Raw genomic sequence first — 19168 nt, 5'->3', positions numbered from 1 at the left:
CAATGATCAAACAATTCCAACCTGAAATGCAAATTCATGGAGCAAAGCATTGACATCGGGTTTCAGAAGTTTTTCCAACACATCAAGAATGATCTTCAAGCAACTGCAGTAGAAACAACGAATTTCAAGTCCTTGAATAAAACAAAGGAGCACATAGTTAAAAAAACATATATCGATTGAAATAGAACCTATAGTGAAATTTTGGCTGAAGCACGGTCCTCTCAACAGCACCATCGACATCAAATTTGAGTAATAGATGCGTGATATTTGGGGCAGGCCGGCTAATATTATCAATAAGCAGCTGCAATTGAAGAACCAGAGAATCAGTCAATGACTGCTACCAAACTTTTAAAGGAAAGGAGCACCAGCTTTGACCAAATTCGTTCTCTGATAAGTAATAATATTCACCAAAAAAGATTATCAGAAAAGGATGATTTTATTGATATCCAGCATCAAGTGAATGCTGGTGGGTATGTACGATTAGCGCCATTACATGTCATGTTATGTGATATATGATTAGCACCATTACATGTCATATGTGCTCAAAAGATTAAACATGGCTTCTACATATGAAGACATATTGCCACAAAAAGACGTGAAGAGATGCATCTGTATTTGACTATAGTTACAGATTCTTTTCAGGATGCTACACCGACACCTAAGTAAGAGCATCGCTTTCCATTCAAATAGACTAGGCAAACTCATTTGAGGAATCAGAAGCTTTGGGAAAAGGTACAACTTAATTTCTTCTTAATGTCCCATGTTTAGGAACCCGCAGACTATGATTGCCTAAAGAGAAAAAAGAGAACTTCAAATTCATAGCCAAAAAAAAAGAGACAGAGAACTTCAAAGTAACAAACAAGAAACAGGGAAGCTTAATATTTTAATTAAGGATCAGGACTTGAGAAACTCATGAAGAAGGAAAACAGCGTATTACATTAAATAAGGAAAATTAAATGTGCACTTCACAAATATAAAATGCCGAAATATGTGAAATTGAAAGCAGAAAATAGTTATAAAAGCTAACTGCGGAAAATTCACAACACACCATACTGGGCAGACACTTATCTTGACATTCCAAGGGCAAACGCAGTATTACTATTTCTAACTATATCTTTGTTTATAAAGACTTTTTGAAGTTCTATTCCATCAACATATCCAATTAGCATAGCAAGTTCTGGCAATAGATTCTATCAATTGTTTTTACTTATAGATTTCTCAATTAAAACTTATATTATTTGCATATAGCAAGCCAGTGCCTTTTTAAAGTGTTATTGGAAGACCTATTTTTCAAAGTAAAACTAGAAGATTCAAGTTCCCCTAATAGCACGTTGTCCAAGTAGATTAGGGTTACAGCTTATCATTACACAGTACAATACCAACTAATAAAGAAGACAGACTCCACCTCATTCAAGGTTTTCAGTTAAACATCCTTCTCCGCCATTCCGATCATTCCAGTTAAACTTGGCTAAAGAATACAGGATCAAGACTTATTGCTAGAGAGTAAAATCTATCATCATCCAGTTCTGAAGTCTTAGATCCAGGTAACTTACTTGTAGTATAAGAACACCTGAATCTTCACGGCAATCCTCTATGATTTGACATTCTTCAGATCGCAGCTCTAAGCAGGCAGCATAATCCTCAACCAAGCACCCTGCAGCATTGGATTTTAAGAGCAACTGAACAAGCCCAACCATGCGAGAACTGCCATCCACGTAAAAGCATCATCGATATTAGACAACGGTACAGTAAAATAGAAAATGCAATCTTTTCTGAGTACTAAATGAGATGCCACCAATGTTATCAAAAGCGAAAAGCACAAAAAAGCTCTAAGGTCCATTGGGGCTTTCAGCGCAGATAACGCGTGGACTTTAATGGAAAAAGGTGCAACTGGAGGAAAGATACAAATTTATAGGTGTAGTTCAAGACTAATAATTATAAGAATCAGTAATAAATATATGGACAGAGAAGTTGAAGGGAAAAAAAAAAGTTATGATAAAGTGAAATATCAATTGTTCAATTGTTTAGTGTCACCTCCTCAGGAGACGCTCACTGGCAAGGAAAAATATGTCTTAGAGCCTTGATGACAACACTGAAGCGCACATTAAGCGAGGCGAAGCGCTCAACACGTTTTGAGCCACGCCTTTGACAACACTGGATGCCACATTTCTTATTTGGGTTGTCCTAGAATAGTTGCTATCCATAAAAAATAATTATAAGGGAAGAGAAAAAGTGGAAAACTGTAAAAGGTAAATGCCCTTTTTTTATGAAATAAGTAGCTTCATAGATGGCATCAAGAAGATGCAAAATAGTATAATAAATGTTATAAAAAGTATAGTAAAAGTTAAATGCCCTTATTTGGAAAGGTAAATGATATAGTGCTGACGTGAAGGAGTAGAACTTCAATCAATGCATTTAATCATGTTGTTTGAACAATAAGGACTTGGAGAATGACAAAGATTTGCGGCTTAGGGAGTAGAAATGAAGAAAAGAAAAAAAAGAGGATGAAAGGATTACCTCAGGATGTTAATTATTTTGATAGACGATTGCTGAATACGGGGCTGCAAATCATATCTAACATACTCCAATAAAGCCACAACTTGGTTCTGATCTTGTGAGAGAATGACATCTAGAGGCTGCATAGACAAGAAGCAACAGTTAGATAATGAGCTAACATCAAAGGAAAAGGCAACCACATGCAGCCAAACAACTCCAACCAAATGCAGCAAACATGCTCACATGCAGCAAAGCAGAATAAGTTAGAAAATATTCATTGCAGTAACTTTGATTCATTTAATGTCATTACTCTCCATCCACGAAAATGTTTCCCTTGTTATTCTTCCCTGAACCACCGGTAACTCGCTCGAGAAATTAAACATTTAATAATGCTTCTAGTGGCGACAACAAAACAATGCTACCTTGTAAAGTGGCATACATAGTAAGAAAAACTAAAAGCATGGCTAGAACTATTCCTGTATGTTCTGGCCACTATGGAACCACTTTCCACTCGAAAGAGGTTCACAAATTAAACATGCTGGGGTAAACTTTTATTGACAAATAATGTCTTACAAAATGTTTCTATGGGAAAATAAGTTGTACTAGCCGAAAATACAGCAAAAGAGGGTGGCAGCCAATAAGGAGTGTAAGAGACCCAGAATAGATACTTACAAACCCTAATCAAGGCATTCAAGAAACCGAATTCTAAATACTTTTAACACATATTCTTTCCCCGTAGCTAACAGAGATGTCAAAGATGAAAAGGGTAAAACAACACCCTGGTATGCTAGAGTTTCAAGTGCAAAGTGCTCTTACAAATCATGGCGCAGATGAAAAAATATACACACACACAAATGTAACACACAAAAAGAATAGCATAAATGCAGAATTTAATAATTATTTGGACAAAAAAAAAATGAAAAAACTTATGATTAAGAAAAGCATATATGAAGTAAAAATCATGACTATAAGAGACTTGATTGATTTCAACAAAAATAATGTCAATAAAGTTCAAAACTCTTTTTTACTTTGATTTATGAATGTACGATAAAGTAATAAGTTATCGTAACTTGTTTTCTTATACTAAACTCCTTTCTTATGCCCAATCACCAAAAACCTAAGATCGTTTTAACTAATTGTAAATAAACAACTCACGACACTTTTACAATTGTAATAGGGTGTAATCAGCAAACAGTGATTACAAATAAATTAGTAAAAGATTATATTCAATCAAGTTAGCAGCTTCTTCCAGTGGATATTAGGCGAAAAGATAAAGCAGTAACTCACGAAGAGGTTTTGGATGCTTACCTGATACAAAGGACGCCAATACTCAGACACAGCTAAATCTTTCTCCAATATGAGATTTACAATTTCCAGAGAAAGCAGGACAGCTTTTTCGAGAAGTTGCCCGTAAATTTGACTTGTTCTTTCAGAAATTAGATAATTGACTCCTGGTGAGAGAATACTCATGATATTCCGGAACACAGTTTTACCACTCATAAAATCCTGCATAACAGCAAAAAGACTTTACATAACTGAGTTGCAAAAGATAAGCATGGCAATAGTAACTTAATGCATACCAATACTAGCAAATACTTACTCCCACTGTCACATTTTATGTGGTAACCCGAAAAAGAACATCTTTCTAAATTTAGAAACTATTTAACTTTAAACTTATCATTTCACCCTTGATTAGATTATTTAGTCACACAAATGTTTATGGCTTATTTTAGACCACAAGTTTCAGAAGTCTTTCTTTCTTAAAATCTGTGCCTAGTGCCCATTCAAACAGTGACACATAAACTGGGATGGAAGAAGTATTATATATCAAATTTAAAAAGAAAAAAGATTTAAAGTTAAAACAAAATCAGATAGCATCAACAGGAAAAAGACGCACTAAATAACAGAATAGTGTGAGGAATCAATACTTTCATCAACTCTATTACAGGCAGCTGCATCTGCAGTGGAGCACATTGCCCTGCTTCAGACAGTTGAGATTGGTCCACAACACTGTCAATATCCTCATCTCTGATACTATACATACTCAGCATCCTGCAAATAACATTATTGGACATGAAAGTTAGCAACTTCTTCCATAAAGTCTATAAGCAACGATCAAACCCCTCACAGACAAGGCCCAAGAGGGAAAAGACAAAAATGTAGAGAAGGCCATAGAGAAAATTGAGATAAGACTTGCATCTGGAAATGTTTGAGGCAAGCTATGACAAGTTGCCACTTCTCACAAGGATCAGCATAGGCTCTCTGCGGGAATGGTCCAAAGACATGATCATAAATGAATTTGAAGATGCCAATGAATCTGCAAAGAGGTAACTCAGAATGAGAAAGAATACAGTTGCCAAAGAATATTAAACGTGCAATCACCAAATGCCCAATACCTATGCCCTCTATCACTGACATCCTTTTCCGCGGCAATTAGTGTATTCAACAAGTTTATGAATGATATAGTTGAAGGGTATTGCTCCCTTCTAGCTTCTATTTCATTCAGCTCAAATCGCATATCATAAATCTGCATGAAAAAAGTTTTAGATGAGATAGTTTCCCCTTAAAATAGACGAAATAGAAGGAAGATGGAGAGAATAAGAAATTGTCTTGGGAAGGCACTGCCAATGCATTAGACCATGAAAAACAGTCACCGTACTAGAAAACCCAAAATTGCAACTTCATTCCAGACAGATTAACGGTCTTATCTTTTCCTTTATTTCCCGCCCAACCCACCCATTCCGACAGCAGTTTGGCACTACAGATCATCTGAATCAAGCTCTTAATTAATTGAACAGCTCAACTGTATGTACACGAGACTTCCCCAATTATATTAAATAATTATTACTTTGTTATACAAAAAAAGAATCAAATAGCGTGCAAGGTAGAGTAAATAACACAGACACCACCGACCTGTGTTGTCAAGGACTGTGTTGTGTTTCCCACGACTACAGGTAGATCATATTGCTCTAAATACCTCCAAGTTGTATCTTTCAGAACTGGTGATACTTGAACAAAAGTAGCTACGGCATTTCTTAATGCACCCTAATAATCACAGGTACAAAAAAATAATTAGAAGCAGAACTCAGTGGCAGGATCTAACCATGAAACTGAAATAGCAACTAAACCAAGAGAGTTTGCATGAAAAACAGATGACCTACCTTAAGATAAGGAGGGACATTTTCATAACCAAGGAGCTTGAACAATGGCTCAATATCAGGGAACCAATTCTTCCTTTCTATGGGATTCGCATTTTCAACTACCTGCAGCACACCAAAACCATCTCAAGCCTGTTATATCTACTCACCAGAGCAGAAAATATATGTAGACAGAATTTCCTCTATAATGTCTTGAAAATGGTTCAAATTAGATGTTGAATGATCTCTCAATTGATAACTTGAGAGAAGAATAAAATATTCATTTCTGCCATAGTTTATTATAGGGTTTAGTGGAAGTACAAAATATACACATATGGTTGCATACTGTGGATGCATATTAAGGAAAATGGCCAGAATCCAGATAACCAAACTCATAAAAAATTCGGCACCAGAGTGTCTAGAAGGTTAGAAGGTTAAATTCTGGATGATTTGCATAGCCCCTTGGAAGATGAAAACCCCACCCCCGAAAACAAATATAGAGTTTGGCTTTGCAAACTGATGCAACTGGGGGTCAATGCAGAGAAGGTAGAAACTGAATTATCATTCTTGTGAGGCTCTAGAAAGAATGGGAAACAGAGTGTCTACTTGAGCTATTAGGTAAGTAGGAAAAGAAGAAATTGGTAAATAAGGGCAGAGATGCTCTGTCATAGACAAAACATGGTGAAGGAATCTACTCAGTTAAATCCAAATACACAACACTGTCCTCTGTCTTGGTATACAGCTTGTACATGGAAGATTTTCCCATCATTAATAAAATTATTTACCTTATCAAAAAGTAATATAGTACTCTGCCAACCATGAAATATGGCCATGAAAGCTTTATCCGGAAAACCAAGAACATTCCGAGGCTAGCTTGTTCTGGATGGATTCTTTTGAACAAAAAAAGTATGACAGCGGTTAAATTTAGCATTGGCTTTTCACTAAATGCCACTTATATCATGCTAGACTGGATATGTAAATCATCATTGCCTTAGTTGTTCAGTAGCAAGGGAGATGTTGAAATTTATTCTTGAATCCTAGCTGGTAAACCAAGTCTTGTATCTAAGTGGAGAATGGTAGAAGGACGAACCCATCATAGCCAGGTTCTGAAGCTGAAAACAGCAGATTTCTTGGTTTCCAAATGATGCGGAATTGTTTCCTATACTTTTAATCTTTTAAGTGTGTAACCCTAAAATTTTAACTCAGACATTCCACAGAAAGAAAGGGGTAAGGGCGCAGAAAAGCAAAATGAATTTATGGTATGCTTCCCCCCTTTTGCATGATATGGGCGCTACAGGAAAAGAACAGCAGGTGTTTTAATGGTGAACAAAGACCAGTAATCAGCTCAAGTACCTTCTGGATTTTTGTTTAAATGGTGTAAACATGTGGTTATAAATGATATAGATCAGATATCAGACTTTGTCAGTTCCGTCTACAACGGAAAAGGATATATGTGTCTTTCCTGATAAGCACCTTCTTGGGACTGAAAGTCAATGGAATCTCTTTTCCTGTAATGCCCTTGTGCTTTCTCATAATTACTTTCTCGGAGCTAAGAGTTACTGGAATATCTTCACTTCTTTAATACATAGAAAAAAGTAAAATCCTGACCCTGGAAACTCAAGTTTCCTATGATATGACAAAAGGATTTCAATCTATGTGCAAACAGGGAACAGCAGAGAGGCCTTTTTCCCCTTTGGTGTGGGGCGGACTGTGGGGCGATGAAGAGAAACCACTAAGTCAGAGAACAGTGTGAATGAAGCATTAGATTCGACAAATTTTGGTATATAATATATCCTAGAAGTTCCTAAAGAGACACAAATTTCCTAATATAATCGTTCCTGAATAAGACAAGACAACACAAGCTGGGAGATAAATGAAGCCTATTATGTTATCCTATTCTCTATGATATAATCTAACCACCAGCTTTGCAGTTTATCCAAAATTCATTACAATCAACCAGGGCTCTCCAAAATACAGGAAGTTTCAGACTTCGTGGCGACTAAAGACCTAGGTAATTATGAATATATCTATGAAGATATGTTCCCATACAAAGCTCCCCGAAACAAGAAATAAAATTTGTTGAGATAATGTTTCAACCACATTGTGTTCTAGTCTATAATGTAAAAAACTGTAAAGAACAAGATAAAAATGAGGCAGGCCAGTGATAACACTTATGACTTACCTTTTGCAGAACATTCAAGTAAGCAACAAGTGCTTTGGCATCTCCTTCCTGTATCTCTGGCAGAACTGCCCCAGCACTTTGCAGGGCTTGCTTGAACTTTTCCTCATAAATTGATAGACAATCAAATAAAGTGCTCCATCCGATAGAACGGAATGTATTTCCCTGAAGTAACTCAAAAACTTTGGAAGCACCTTCAGCACTAGAAGCCTGGATTCAATGCATTACAATCACAAACTTTGTTGAAACTAGTTTATCATTAGAAGAGATGAAACATTCACCAACTTGGCGATATAGCTGAACTTACATACCAAGGTACTCAGCATTCTTAAAAATGCTACAAGTGTCTGAAAGTTAGTGTGATCCTCTCCGGCAAAGTTGACAAAAGTCCACAAAACATCATTACCAGACAGAAGCTCAGGTTCTTTCTAATAAACGATCACAAATAATGAAGTCAAAGTAAGACGACAGACAATATGGGGAAAAGACAACAGAACAAAAATGGGAAAAGCCAGTGTTGTCAATGGTGAAAAGCTCTAAAATACGCCCCAGGACTATTAGGAATTTAAGCACAAAGCGCAACTTAAATGAGGGCTTGAGTTAAAAAAAGGCGCAATGATTGAAAAAAATAAAAATATATGTGTCCCGGAAAAAACGTAATGAATTCAATCATAATGTTTTTCTTAACAACTAATACACTTATATGCCGATTTTTTCTGATGAATAAGAATATTATTAACAAAAACGCCATTAACTAGCACGCATACAAGAAGTATACCAAAAAGTAGAAAATCCTACAAGAATACATGATTTGGTTGTTTATTACCACTCAATTCAAGGAACTCATGGACAATAAGGCATATGACTTAATGCCCTTACCTACACTGAAGTGCAGCTTATGCGAGGCAAAGCGCCCTCCCTGAGCTTTTCTGAGCTTCAGGGCTTAAGCGCGCCTTAATGAGCCTTTGACGACACTGGGAAAAACAAAAGCAGTTCGTAAGTTTTGTCTCCACAACTTCATCCTTTTCTAACTTTTTTTAATATAATGGTGTCATAGCCGGCTTGCATGCACCGCAACTATTCCATCGAATACATGCATCCTCCCATTAGTTAGTACAAGAAAACCAAGGCCGCACCAAGGTTAGGCAGATGGGAAAATAATACCGAGCAATTTGTCTCTACTAGAATTAGAATAATGGTCTTCCATGGCTTTCTTTTCTTGTATTTTAATAACAGTGGTGTAGAGGCAACCTTGCGCGCACCTCGATTATTCCACCAAGTACCAGCTACCTCTCACCAATATACGTATCGCGTAACTCTACCTACAAAGGCTTAGGAGAAGAAATAACCTGTTTTATGTCTCTACTGGATTTGAACCCTTATCCATCATGGTTGAACCAACTTTTTTGACCATTAGCCACACCCCTAGGTCCTGGACTTCCATGGCTTTCATTCCAACTCCTTGACTGCTATATCACAACTTTAGGTTCATCTCTACAAACTCATTCTTAACGAGAATTCACTAAAACAACCTCAAGGCAATGCATACTATGTACAATGAACTTTGTCAATCCGAACAAGAAATACCCAAACAATGTCGATAAAACAATCATTAACGGGCTTCAAAAACCACATAAAAACATCTACTACAATGGGTCAATCTCTTCATGTTGTCATTGTGGCTCTACGACATATTCTGTACCAATGAGCATCTCCTGAAAAGGTGACTCTAAATAATAGATATTTCACATTATCGGAATTTTTCTTCAATTTTTTCGTTCATATATTTGTTACTCATGCTTATTATTATTTGTGCCTTTTTCCATTAAAGCCCACGCTTTATTTGCGCTTTGCGCTTAAACCCCTAACGGACCTTAGAGCTTTTTTGCGCTTTTCGCTTTTGATAACATTGCCAAAAGGCCCACTATGTAACAGAAGACCCCGATACAAAGAGAACATCAGCATAAGATAGAAAACGACAAAACCTTCCCACCCACCAACCATCCCAAAAAGACGAAAAAAGGCAGCAGGAAAAGGCACTAACCTGGTAAATTTCACTCACAAACTCCAAGAGAGAGACAAAAGTTTGTGGTGCAGTTTCATCGGCCTTTTGAAAATGCCCAATTCCATCCACACCATAATCATGTGAAGTAGACACGCGGTACGGACTAAGTGCCGTCATAGCCTTCTCTTTGGCTTCTTTAACCTGTAATAAAAAAGTGACTAAGAAATTAAAAATAAATGAACAGGAAACCAATCTTTATGTTCCCACTCAGTAAATGACAAACATCTCATAGACAAGCCAAAACCCCCACCACAAGATAATCTCAAAAGAAGATTACTTGATACCAATTTAAAGCTTCTTTTCAAAAAACCAACAGGCCACAGCCTATATCATGATGGTATGTTCAAACCATCTGAATATTTTAAGCAAACAATGACAATAATCCCAGTTCTTCAGCTCATTCAAGAAAATAATCTTTCCGACTAAAGAAATCCCTTCAATAAATTCCAGTGAGTACAGACTGAATAGAACAACAAAGAGCACATACATGCAGTGCACCAAAATCATTCTCTAATTTATCAAAAGCTCTCCCCTCCATCACTGATAGCACATGTGATAGAGGAAGCAAAGACTCAAGCAACATATTTTAGGACTTGTAAGGGATTCAAGTCAGCAATATAAAGAACAAGATGACTAAAGCAAATAAAGATATGTGTTGCCAATATTCAAGCAATGAATCCAATCAGAAACCCAACATGAATCCTAGTCCACCCCAGAATCCCATGTATCGAAATGAAAAATCAATACAATCTAGAGTACCCAACTATACATGGGCATCTACAATAGTGAATGTGTAATTTATGCATTTGCTTTATAGGACATAAACTCAGACTCCTTTAATTACAAGTGCCTTAAAAAGAAAGAAATTACACAAATGGGTGGAAATAACAAGCATAACTTCTTTTTTAGAGGCAATTACAACCATTTATCCTCAAAAGAAATTAGAATCATTGAAGAAAAGAAACCAAACAAACCTTGTCCTTGGCCAGTGGATGGGACAAAAGGCAAGTTATCATCTTGTGCAAATAGGCATTGTACATGTAGATCATATCCTCATCATCATTCTGCCCATGAGAGATAGAAAAGAAACTTGAGATAATTAAAAAATGGAGGGACTAGACAACTACGAAAATAGGGTCAAACCCACAAGCATAATACGCTACCAGGACCATGTTTTTGTTATACAGCTCAAAAAAATATGCTAATTATCCATGACAACTACAGGAATAAAATATCATAAGGCAGGTGAGTCATCACGAGGCAGTGCACAAAAAAGTTGAGAAGGGTAAGGAGAATTTCTAAGATAAAACGTCAGTAGTTGATAATCAGATACAAGTCAATTCTCACCTGATAGGCAGGAGTTAGGAGGATCTTATCCAGCCAAGACAGGAAGACATTATTGGAGAATATAACTTCCAAGCATGAATAGATGCTCCTTATATCATTATTTGATGAAGCACTTGCTGATGTGTCTTTTGCATCAAGCCCGTCATGTATTAACATTAGATGTACAACCCACGCACTCCTTAAGCAATCAACATAGCCCTCAACAACAGGATCATTTCCAGCGACCATTACCTAGAAAAAAAAGCAATAGAGGGTTTAGAAAATGACAAACCACTAGTTGTCAAACATTTAAAGATGGTTGTCTGCTTACAGATTCCTGGAACTCATGCCTAAAGGATGCATCACGAGACAAGACCGATGTTTTATCAGGTACTGCACTCAATGCATCTGATATGAGAGCCACCACAAGAGAGAAGAGAAGACTATATGTTATCTGCAGTTTTTTCAAAAGAGGATGATCAGATAGAAGTATAGAGCAAAATACTAAAGAACAGGAAAAAGGGATAGCCAGAGGGTACGCATGGCATGCAGTTTAAGATGGAAAATACTTTCATTCTCTCCTCTATTCGGCATTTGAAAAAGAAAAAGAGAATGTAGAGAAAATCTAAAGCAGGATAATTCTGGAGGCAAAACCACAAAATCAGAAGACTGGAACTCTTAAAAGGCACAAAAAGTGAAATGCTATGTAGAGACTGAAGCTGAGCGTTAAATCCCAATTCTGGGACAAAAGTTGAAATGGCATATAGAGACAGAGGCTGAGCTTTAAAATTTAATTCTGGCGAATAATGAAAATATGAACTTCATGTAGTTTGATCTACATCAAGACGGTTAACAAATGATGATTGAGCATAAAGTATCACTTGGAGAAGTTACAAAGTTCTTATTTGAAAAGATACAGCTGCAAAAAGACCCATCTGTTAAATGCCTAAGAGTGATGCTTTAAGTTCTCAGCCAAACCACTAAATTATTTCTTCTGATTTCATAATCAGTTATTCATCATTAAGCTTGAAAGAACCATGGTTAAAAACTGCAAAAACCTGATGGCTTAAAGTGTCAATGCTACCGGTAAGCCCTGCTGCACTATCCTTTAGAGCGGAAAAGACATCCTTCACATCTTTAGGGCCTACAACGAGAAAAATAGTAATTACTTTTTCAGTGGTAAAAGAGATAAGTAATTACAAATTTAAAAAAAAAAAAAATCGCTTTTAAAGGAGACTAAACGAGATGTGAAGCAGTCCAGGCATATATGCTATTCCTGACTACACTACAAACTTGAAACACTGGCTAAGGAACATTGCTTCCTTTTGTGCTGTTCAAAGCACATTGGAAGCTTCATTTTAAAAGTACACCCATTCAGGGGACAGTCATACAGAGAATCCAACAGGGAGAACCACAACATCTTTTTATCACGGTGGTAGCTGGACCAGCTTGTGGGCGCCTTGACTATTCCATCGAGCACCGGTTACCTCCCACCATCACAAATATCGATTAACTCCGCCCCCCAAGGCTTAGGCAAATGGAAAGGGGAGAACCACGATATTAATTTAAGAATCAAATGAATACAGTCTCTTCTATGTCAGTCAAAAGCACATTGAGGGTGTTTTTTTACTTCAATGTTGGGAGTCATATGCAGGAAAATAAGGCCAGAGACACGCAGATGTACCAGATAAGGAATGATTGAACTCTAACATACATAACTTCAAATAAATAACATTTTTGAGCATACAGCCCATAACTTCAGAAACATAAAACTGATATTATGAGCATGCAATCTTCTACAACAATGTGACGAAGCTAGGTTAGCTTAGTGCTGGTTTTATAAAATACCAGGCCACTTAAACATGAAAATTACTCTTGGTTATGCACAAACAAGATGTACCAGTCATCGTCAAGAAGAACTAAAACAAAATATATGAATGATTAACCCTCCCAGTGGTCCATTGCTGGATTTACAGGAAATCATCTACAGCACAGAAATCTTTCCCTGAAACCATGCATGCCCAAATAGAACGACGAAAATATAAGTCCTCTCCATAATTCAACTACCATTTCTTCTATTTGATGATGCACGCGAAAGAAAGAAGCCTAGAAATAGAAAGGCACGGCCAAACAGACTTAACACAAAAACAAGGAGCTGCAAGAGTAACTTCTAATCAACAAAAAGGCCCTTGCATAACTATATCCTTTTTGGGAGTCCACTTAAGCCACTCAAAACTTACTAACCCGTGCAATCAAAATAAAAAGAATAATGCTACAATAAGTATGTCCTAAAAAAACAGCTTCTCTAGAAAATTATGGAAGTGAACAAAGAGAAGATCAACATATAACCATCCGTAACTTACTTGCACGCACAACCAAAACAGAAAGGACAAGGCAATGAGCCAAAATGAGTCTTTCCCTAGAAACAACAGCTCTCCTTTCCACCAAAGCTCCTCTTGAATCAAGAATATAGCGTTCACAGTTAGGCCCGCCCAAACCAGCTGGCTCTTCTCGATTGAGTTCCTAAAAGTATACTCAAAATATAATATCAAGAAACCATCAGCATATAATCATTCACCTCATTTCTGTCAAAATGAACAACGAACAAATTTATATACTCATGTTTCACATGATCACACGCACTGAAAGCACATTCTCAGTATCATCGGGAGGAGGACAACAGTCTTAAATTTTGAAATAACCTGAAATTTAATTTAGATGACACTGGAAGATACTTTACAGCAAAAATATGACTCTTTTCGTACTTGATCCAAAAAAAAAAAAATATGACTTTGTTTGTACTTAAGGACATACAAATGAAAATTTTGAACAACGATTGACTTGAAGGAAAACCTACACAAACAAAACACCCATCGGACTGTCTATCTTTGCTCTGTCAATAAAGATGGTAAAAAATGAATAGATGTAACCAAAAGGGATAGATATGAAAGACAATTAAGTTAATCTAACAACCTTTATGAGTGAAATCAACCGCTTTCTAACTCCAGCATTAATGAGATCGTCCAAAAATCTCTGAATATCTGCCACAAGATCAGGTTCAAGTCCTTGGTCAAGGACAACAGCCTGCAAAATGAGTCATATCTAACAAGCAGCTAACTAGACATAAATTTCTCTATCCCTTGAAACTACGAATGAAGTAATACCCTCAACAGTGTGTACAGTGCTGTTATAAGATCTCTTCTCTGAGTATACCACAGTCCAGCTGCAAGGCGGAATATCTCTAATGGCTCACGTCCCAATAATCCCCACTGCATACAGCAATAATTGGAAAGAGAGTGAAAATTGATCAAAAAACAAAGTGAGATAAGAAAAATTTTGTATTGAAAGGAACTTAGACGTGGTGACTGAAAAACAAATTCAACTTCTAAAACAAAATGTACTTCAATCAGGGATATGTCCAGAGAGAGAGAAACTTCATTCTTTGAAACGTTTAAGATTATTGAGCTGTCCACATCATGGTTTGAAATCTCGCACATAGACGTGGCTTAGTCAACAGAATCTCTCAATAGTTAAAACTTTTGATGGGGTTGTGATACATCAAAGCAAGCGTTGAAGAAGGGAGAGTAATCTACCAGCATCAGAACATAACACCTTTAACTTAATGAATATCAGTTGATACAGAACTTCAACTCTATTGGCAGTTGTGTGAGGGTGAAAGCTCCGTCAGGGCAGGGCAGAGAGTCTGGATAATACCAGACCTAGGACTCATCACTAGGTGGTTGATTTGTAAGCACGATTGAGAAATTTGAAAAAGGATGGAGTTGCTTGTGATGCATTGTTACTAAATATGACATCCAAGCGTTATAGAAGACGGGTGGAGGACTAGAGACATCACAACACCGTTTGGATGTGGCTTATGGAGGGGTATTATGAAGGGGCAGGAAGAATTTAGTAGACACGTTTCTTTCAAAGTTGGAGATGGTAGCAAAGTTAGTTTTTGGACACACAAGTGGTGTAGGGAGAATGAGTTGAGGGTAGTTTTCTATATTATATAGAGTGTCCGGCCAAAGAGAGATGATAGTCCAACAAATTGCGAGGCCTCACGAAGGGGAAGTTCATTGGGATCAGTGTTGTTAAAGGCGCGCTTTAAGCCCTGAAGCGAGGCTCAAAACATGTTGAGCGCTTCGCCTCGCTTTATGTGCGCTTCAGTGTCGTCATCAAGGCTCTAAGACATACTTTCCTTGGAATGTATGCCTCCCTTGAAAAGGTGACACTAGATGATTGATATTTCACTTTATCGTGATGTTTTTACAATTTCTTTGTCCATATATTTGTTATTCATGCTTACTATTATTAGTCTTGGACTAAACATATATATATATTTGTAATTTTGCACCATTGCGCTTTTTTCACTAAAGCCCACACTTTATTTGCGCTTTGGCGCTTAAAGCCCCAGCTAACCTTAGATTTTTTGCGCTTTTCGCTTTTGATAACACTGATTGGGATCTGAGGTTCAAGAGGAATTTTCAGGACTGGGAGCTGGAAGAATTTTATAGTTTGGTTGAGTTACTGTATGGACATGATATTCTTATCGATAGATCGGATATTTGGAGATGGCGAGAGAGTAGAGTTGGCTTATTCACTGTTAAATCATTTTACGAAGGTTATTAAGGAGAGATGAATGTATTTTCCCTCATCATGCTATTCAGGTTCCCAGGGTTCCGAGGAAGGTGTGTTTTTTTGCGTGGTTAGCAGCAAGGGGTATGATATTAACAGCAGAAAACCTGAGAAAGAAGAAGATCAACATGAGTACAGGTGAAGTTGTGGATCATCTCTTGTTCCATTGTCAAGTGGCTAACCGACTTGGAGTGTAGAGAGTGGTTCTTGATTGGTTTGGGGTGCGATGGGTGATGCCGAGAACGGTGAAGGAGGCATTGTTTGTATGGCTGGGGTTATAGAAGGGGGAAGAAGAGTCCTAAGGCTTGGAAGGTTGCCCCGCTAGCACTAACGTGAGTTATTTGGCAAGAGCGAAATGGGAGAGCGTTCGAAGCGGTGGAACTAGATATTGTAAAGTTGCAAAATAGTCTTTTGTTTCTAGTTTGCTTTTGGTGTTCCCATGAGACCCCTATTTGTATGAAGATTGGGTCTCCTTTTTTTAGAATCATGTTTTGATGTAGGTTCTCTCTTTTTGGTATAAGGCTTGGCTTATATACGGGGTCTTTTTCCCCAATTGTTAATAAAAATATTACCTTATCAAAAACAAAACAAAAAAAAAAAAGGAATGTGGAAGAAGGTTGGGTAAAATTTGATTATCTCTTCCTGAGATTTGGTCGCCGGGAGAGTAATGACCAATACCAGAATGAGTTCGCATGCACTCGAGGAAGGTGGGAACATATGTGATGCCGAGTCTTCGCAGTAGCCCTTTTAAGAGCCTTAGTTTTTCGAAGAAAATTTGCAAAGTCAACACCAATATCTTGCCATTAGTCCTGAGTATTTTCGCAGGGCCGGAGAGATCAACACTGGTTCCTATGGTCCTCGCGAAAATGCTTCGAGCTATGCCAGCATGCTCAGACGAACATAACTTTTTGAGGGTTGCAATATGTTGCTACAGCTTTGTGCCTTAGAATACTCTATAGGCATCTCTCGAATGTTGACTACTGCATAGACACCCGCAGTTGAATTCGGAATCATGAAAAAAGAATGAATGAGGTCATTTCTTTTTTTTTTTTAAAAAAAACACGAATGCGGTTCTGGGATGCTTCCTTAAGAGAAGAAAAATGGCGCACATTTCTAATTAACCTCATACGAGATCTCATTTTGTGAAAGTGCCCTTGGCTGGCGGGAAGAATCTTGGTAAGGACCATGCATTTGTATTTCACTGAGTTGATCGGATTAGAAGGGATACAGTTATACACCCTGCTCAGAGTGTTGCGACAGTTCGGTTTTTGCCCAAAATAGCCCTTATGATCCCACATGGCACCATACAAGGATGGTTATGATATCTCAGTTCTCACGGCATGAGTAAGAGACATGCAAGACGAGTGGGGAGAGATAATCGTGATCGACATAAGGGAGGCAACGTGGTTTACACCCGAGTATTACACCTGGTTGACCAACAGAGGCTCCGTGGTCCAGCCAAGTGCAGATAGATTTGGAGGAATCGCAAACACTAGGTTAGTCGCTTAGATTAACCTCGAGATACTACCCCACATAGACCTCACTATCACCATGTTTAGGCAAGAAGTTTGTGGTTCCGTAAATGACATGATACAACTAGGCAAAGAAGGGGAAGATATGGGTGAACCGGAGTATAACTCCGAAGATTATGACCTGGAAGACGGAGGGGTAATTGAGACATTCGGAGGAAGAACCGGAATACTACCTTGCCGAGTACGACATGGAGGACGATGAGTCATGGAAGAAGAACCCGAGTACACCCTGGAGAAAGTTGGGAAATACAAGAGGATCCCGAGAAAGACCTCGAGTATGATCAAGGACCAGACTACGACCCTAGAACAAGCCCACCAAGACGAAAGCAGGAATGATAGCCTTAGGTTCTATTCTATTACACTTCCCAAAAGAGCGCCACACGGCCCATTGTACGCCCTTGTGGCCATCCCCTGTGCTTTCATCTCAGGCTTCCATCGGCCAATCTCTTGTAAGCTCCCGAAGATACTTTTTGCTAAATGGAAAGTTAAGTTTATTCTGAATTTGAAATGCGTCAAAAATGGATCATTTATCATCAATTTTGTATGCACCGTAGGCCTACCTCCGGCAAAAAGGGGCTATGCGTGTATTAGGACACATTTTCTTTGAAACCTTCACCAATTTGGCACAATTATGTGCTTTATCTTCCTTAACTCCCGAACTAACTTCTCTTTTTCTTTTCTATTTTCTTTTCTTTTTTACGATTACATTATTCTTATACTTACCCCAATAGAGGTTGATTTGTGTCGATTAAACGAAACTGGTTGAATCAAGTTACAACTTCAGATCCAAGAGAAGGATAACCAATCTGCAAAACACTGACCCAATGAGGACTGGTCCGACTTTAACGAACACACCCGGAAGAAGGGATGACACGCATAACGAAGAAAAAATCGCCTATCTGGAACAACTTGAAGCCCTACGAGGGGAGTTGAACCAAGTTTGAGACGTCACTCATCCAGCAGTGATACCTTTACCACGCCCTCCTCATTTCCATCTCTGGAATCTCCTGTGCTGGAGCACTTTCCAACCACCACCATGCTACAAGTACCGGATTCCTCTGCGCACCACGAATTCTCCACCTGCCTCTACTCCGACTAACCCGCAAAACATACAAAACCACACTCCATATGTAGCCAATCTTTCCCAAGACCACCTAACTCCATAAAAACCAAATCACACAACTTCTATTCATCGTCCAGCACGGCATATACCACAGGCACATACCGATACTCAAGAGCAATATTTTCCTCGAGTATGTGACTTGAGGCACCCGCTTTCATCACCCCCTATTGTCAGATTCTTGACTAACGAAGAACAAAGAGAAAGGAGCATGGGTAATTCCCTTGCAGACGAAAAGAAAAGAACCTAAAAGGTTGTGTGGAACTCTTTTGGCAAGTGTAAAAGAAAAGAATGTGGCATACCCATCGCAAGTTTTGTTGTCGATTTTGACTCTGCTTGAAAATCTCCTGCAACATTCTATTACTAAAACCCATTTAGTTATCATCATCACTAATATCTAATAGCTCAAAGGATTTATCGCCAGAAATGAGGAAGCCTTTCTTCACCATAGCTAAAACGGAAAGAAATGGTCATTGAAGTAGTAGCTCGTCGGAGTTAACCATATGAAAGAGAGTTAGAAAGTGAGCCTATTCCATAAGAGAGAAAAAAAATATTATCAAACAGGAGAAGCTTAACTTTTAATTTGTAGTTTTTCTATCATCAAACTTCTTAAATTGAATTCATCAGTTAAGAAACTTGGACCCTATAAATTGTATATTACTCTTCGCAATGAGC

General features: G+C 37.9%; 1 protein-coding gene across 1 annotated transcript in view; it reads right to left on the bottom strand.

Moving 5' to 3' along the window:
• LOC132031061 (nuclear pore complex protein NUP205) overlaps window positions 1–19168 on the bottom strand; it is a 36320-nt gene that overhangs the window by 11784 nt on the left and 5368 nt on the right. The window contains exons 4-23 of the mRNA XM_059420912.1: window positions 14368–14472; window positions 14177–14287; window positions 13567–13726; window positions 12262–12347; window positions 11535–11657; window positions 11225–11455; window positions 10852–10941; window positions 9857–10018; window positions 8124–8240; window positions 7816–8022; window positions 5658–5759; window positions 5410–5541; window positions 4893–5023; window positions 4694–4813; window positions 4425–4548; window positions 3805–4002; window positions 2518–2636; window positions 1554–1704; window positions 189–301; window positions 22–103 (exon numbers count right to left, since the gene is read on the bottom strand). Coding sequence (XP_059276895.1) covers window positions 22–103; window positions 189–301; window positions 1554–1704; window positions 2518–2636; window positions 3805–4002; window positions 4425–4548; window positions 4694–4813; window positions 4893–5023; window positions 5410–5541; window positions 5658–5759; window positions 7816–8022; window positions 8124–8240; window positions 9857–10018; window positions 10852–10941; window positions 11225–11455; window positions 11535–11657; window positions 12262–12347; window positions 13567–13726; window positions 14177–14287; window positions 14368–14472 — 2664 coding nt within the window. The remainder of the gene's footprint in view (window positions 1–21; window positions 104–188; window positions 302–1553; window positions 1705–2517; window positions 2637–3804; window positions 4003–4424; window positions 4549–4693; window positions 4814–4892; window positions 5024–5409; window positions 5542–5657; window positions 5760–7815; window positions 8023–8123; window positions 8241–9856; window positions 10019–10851; window positions 10942–11224; window positions 11456–11534; window positions 11658–12261; window positions 12348–13566; window positions 13727–14176; window positions 14288–14367; window positions 14473–19168) is intronic.

This window comes from Lycium ferocissimum, chromosome 9 (assembly GCF_029784015.1).
Source record: "Lycium ferocissimum isolate CSIRO_LF1 chromosome 9, AGI_CSIRO_Lferr_CH_V1, whole genome shotgun sequence".
Lineage (NCBI taxonomy): Eukaryota > Viridiplantae > Streptophyta > Magnoliopsida > Solanales > Solanaceae > Lycium > Lycium ferocissimum.
Note: the sequence above shows the minus strand (reverse complement) of the source record. Positions and strands in the feature narration are given on the sequence as shown.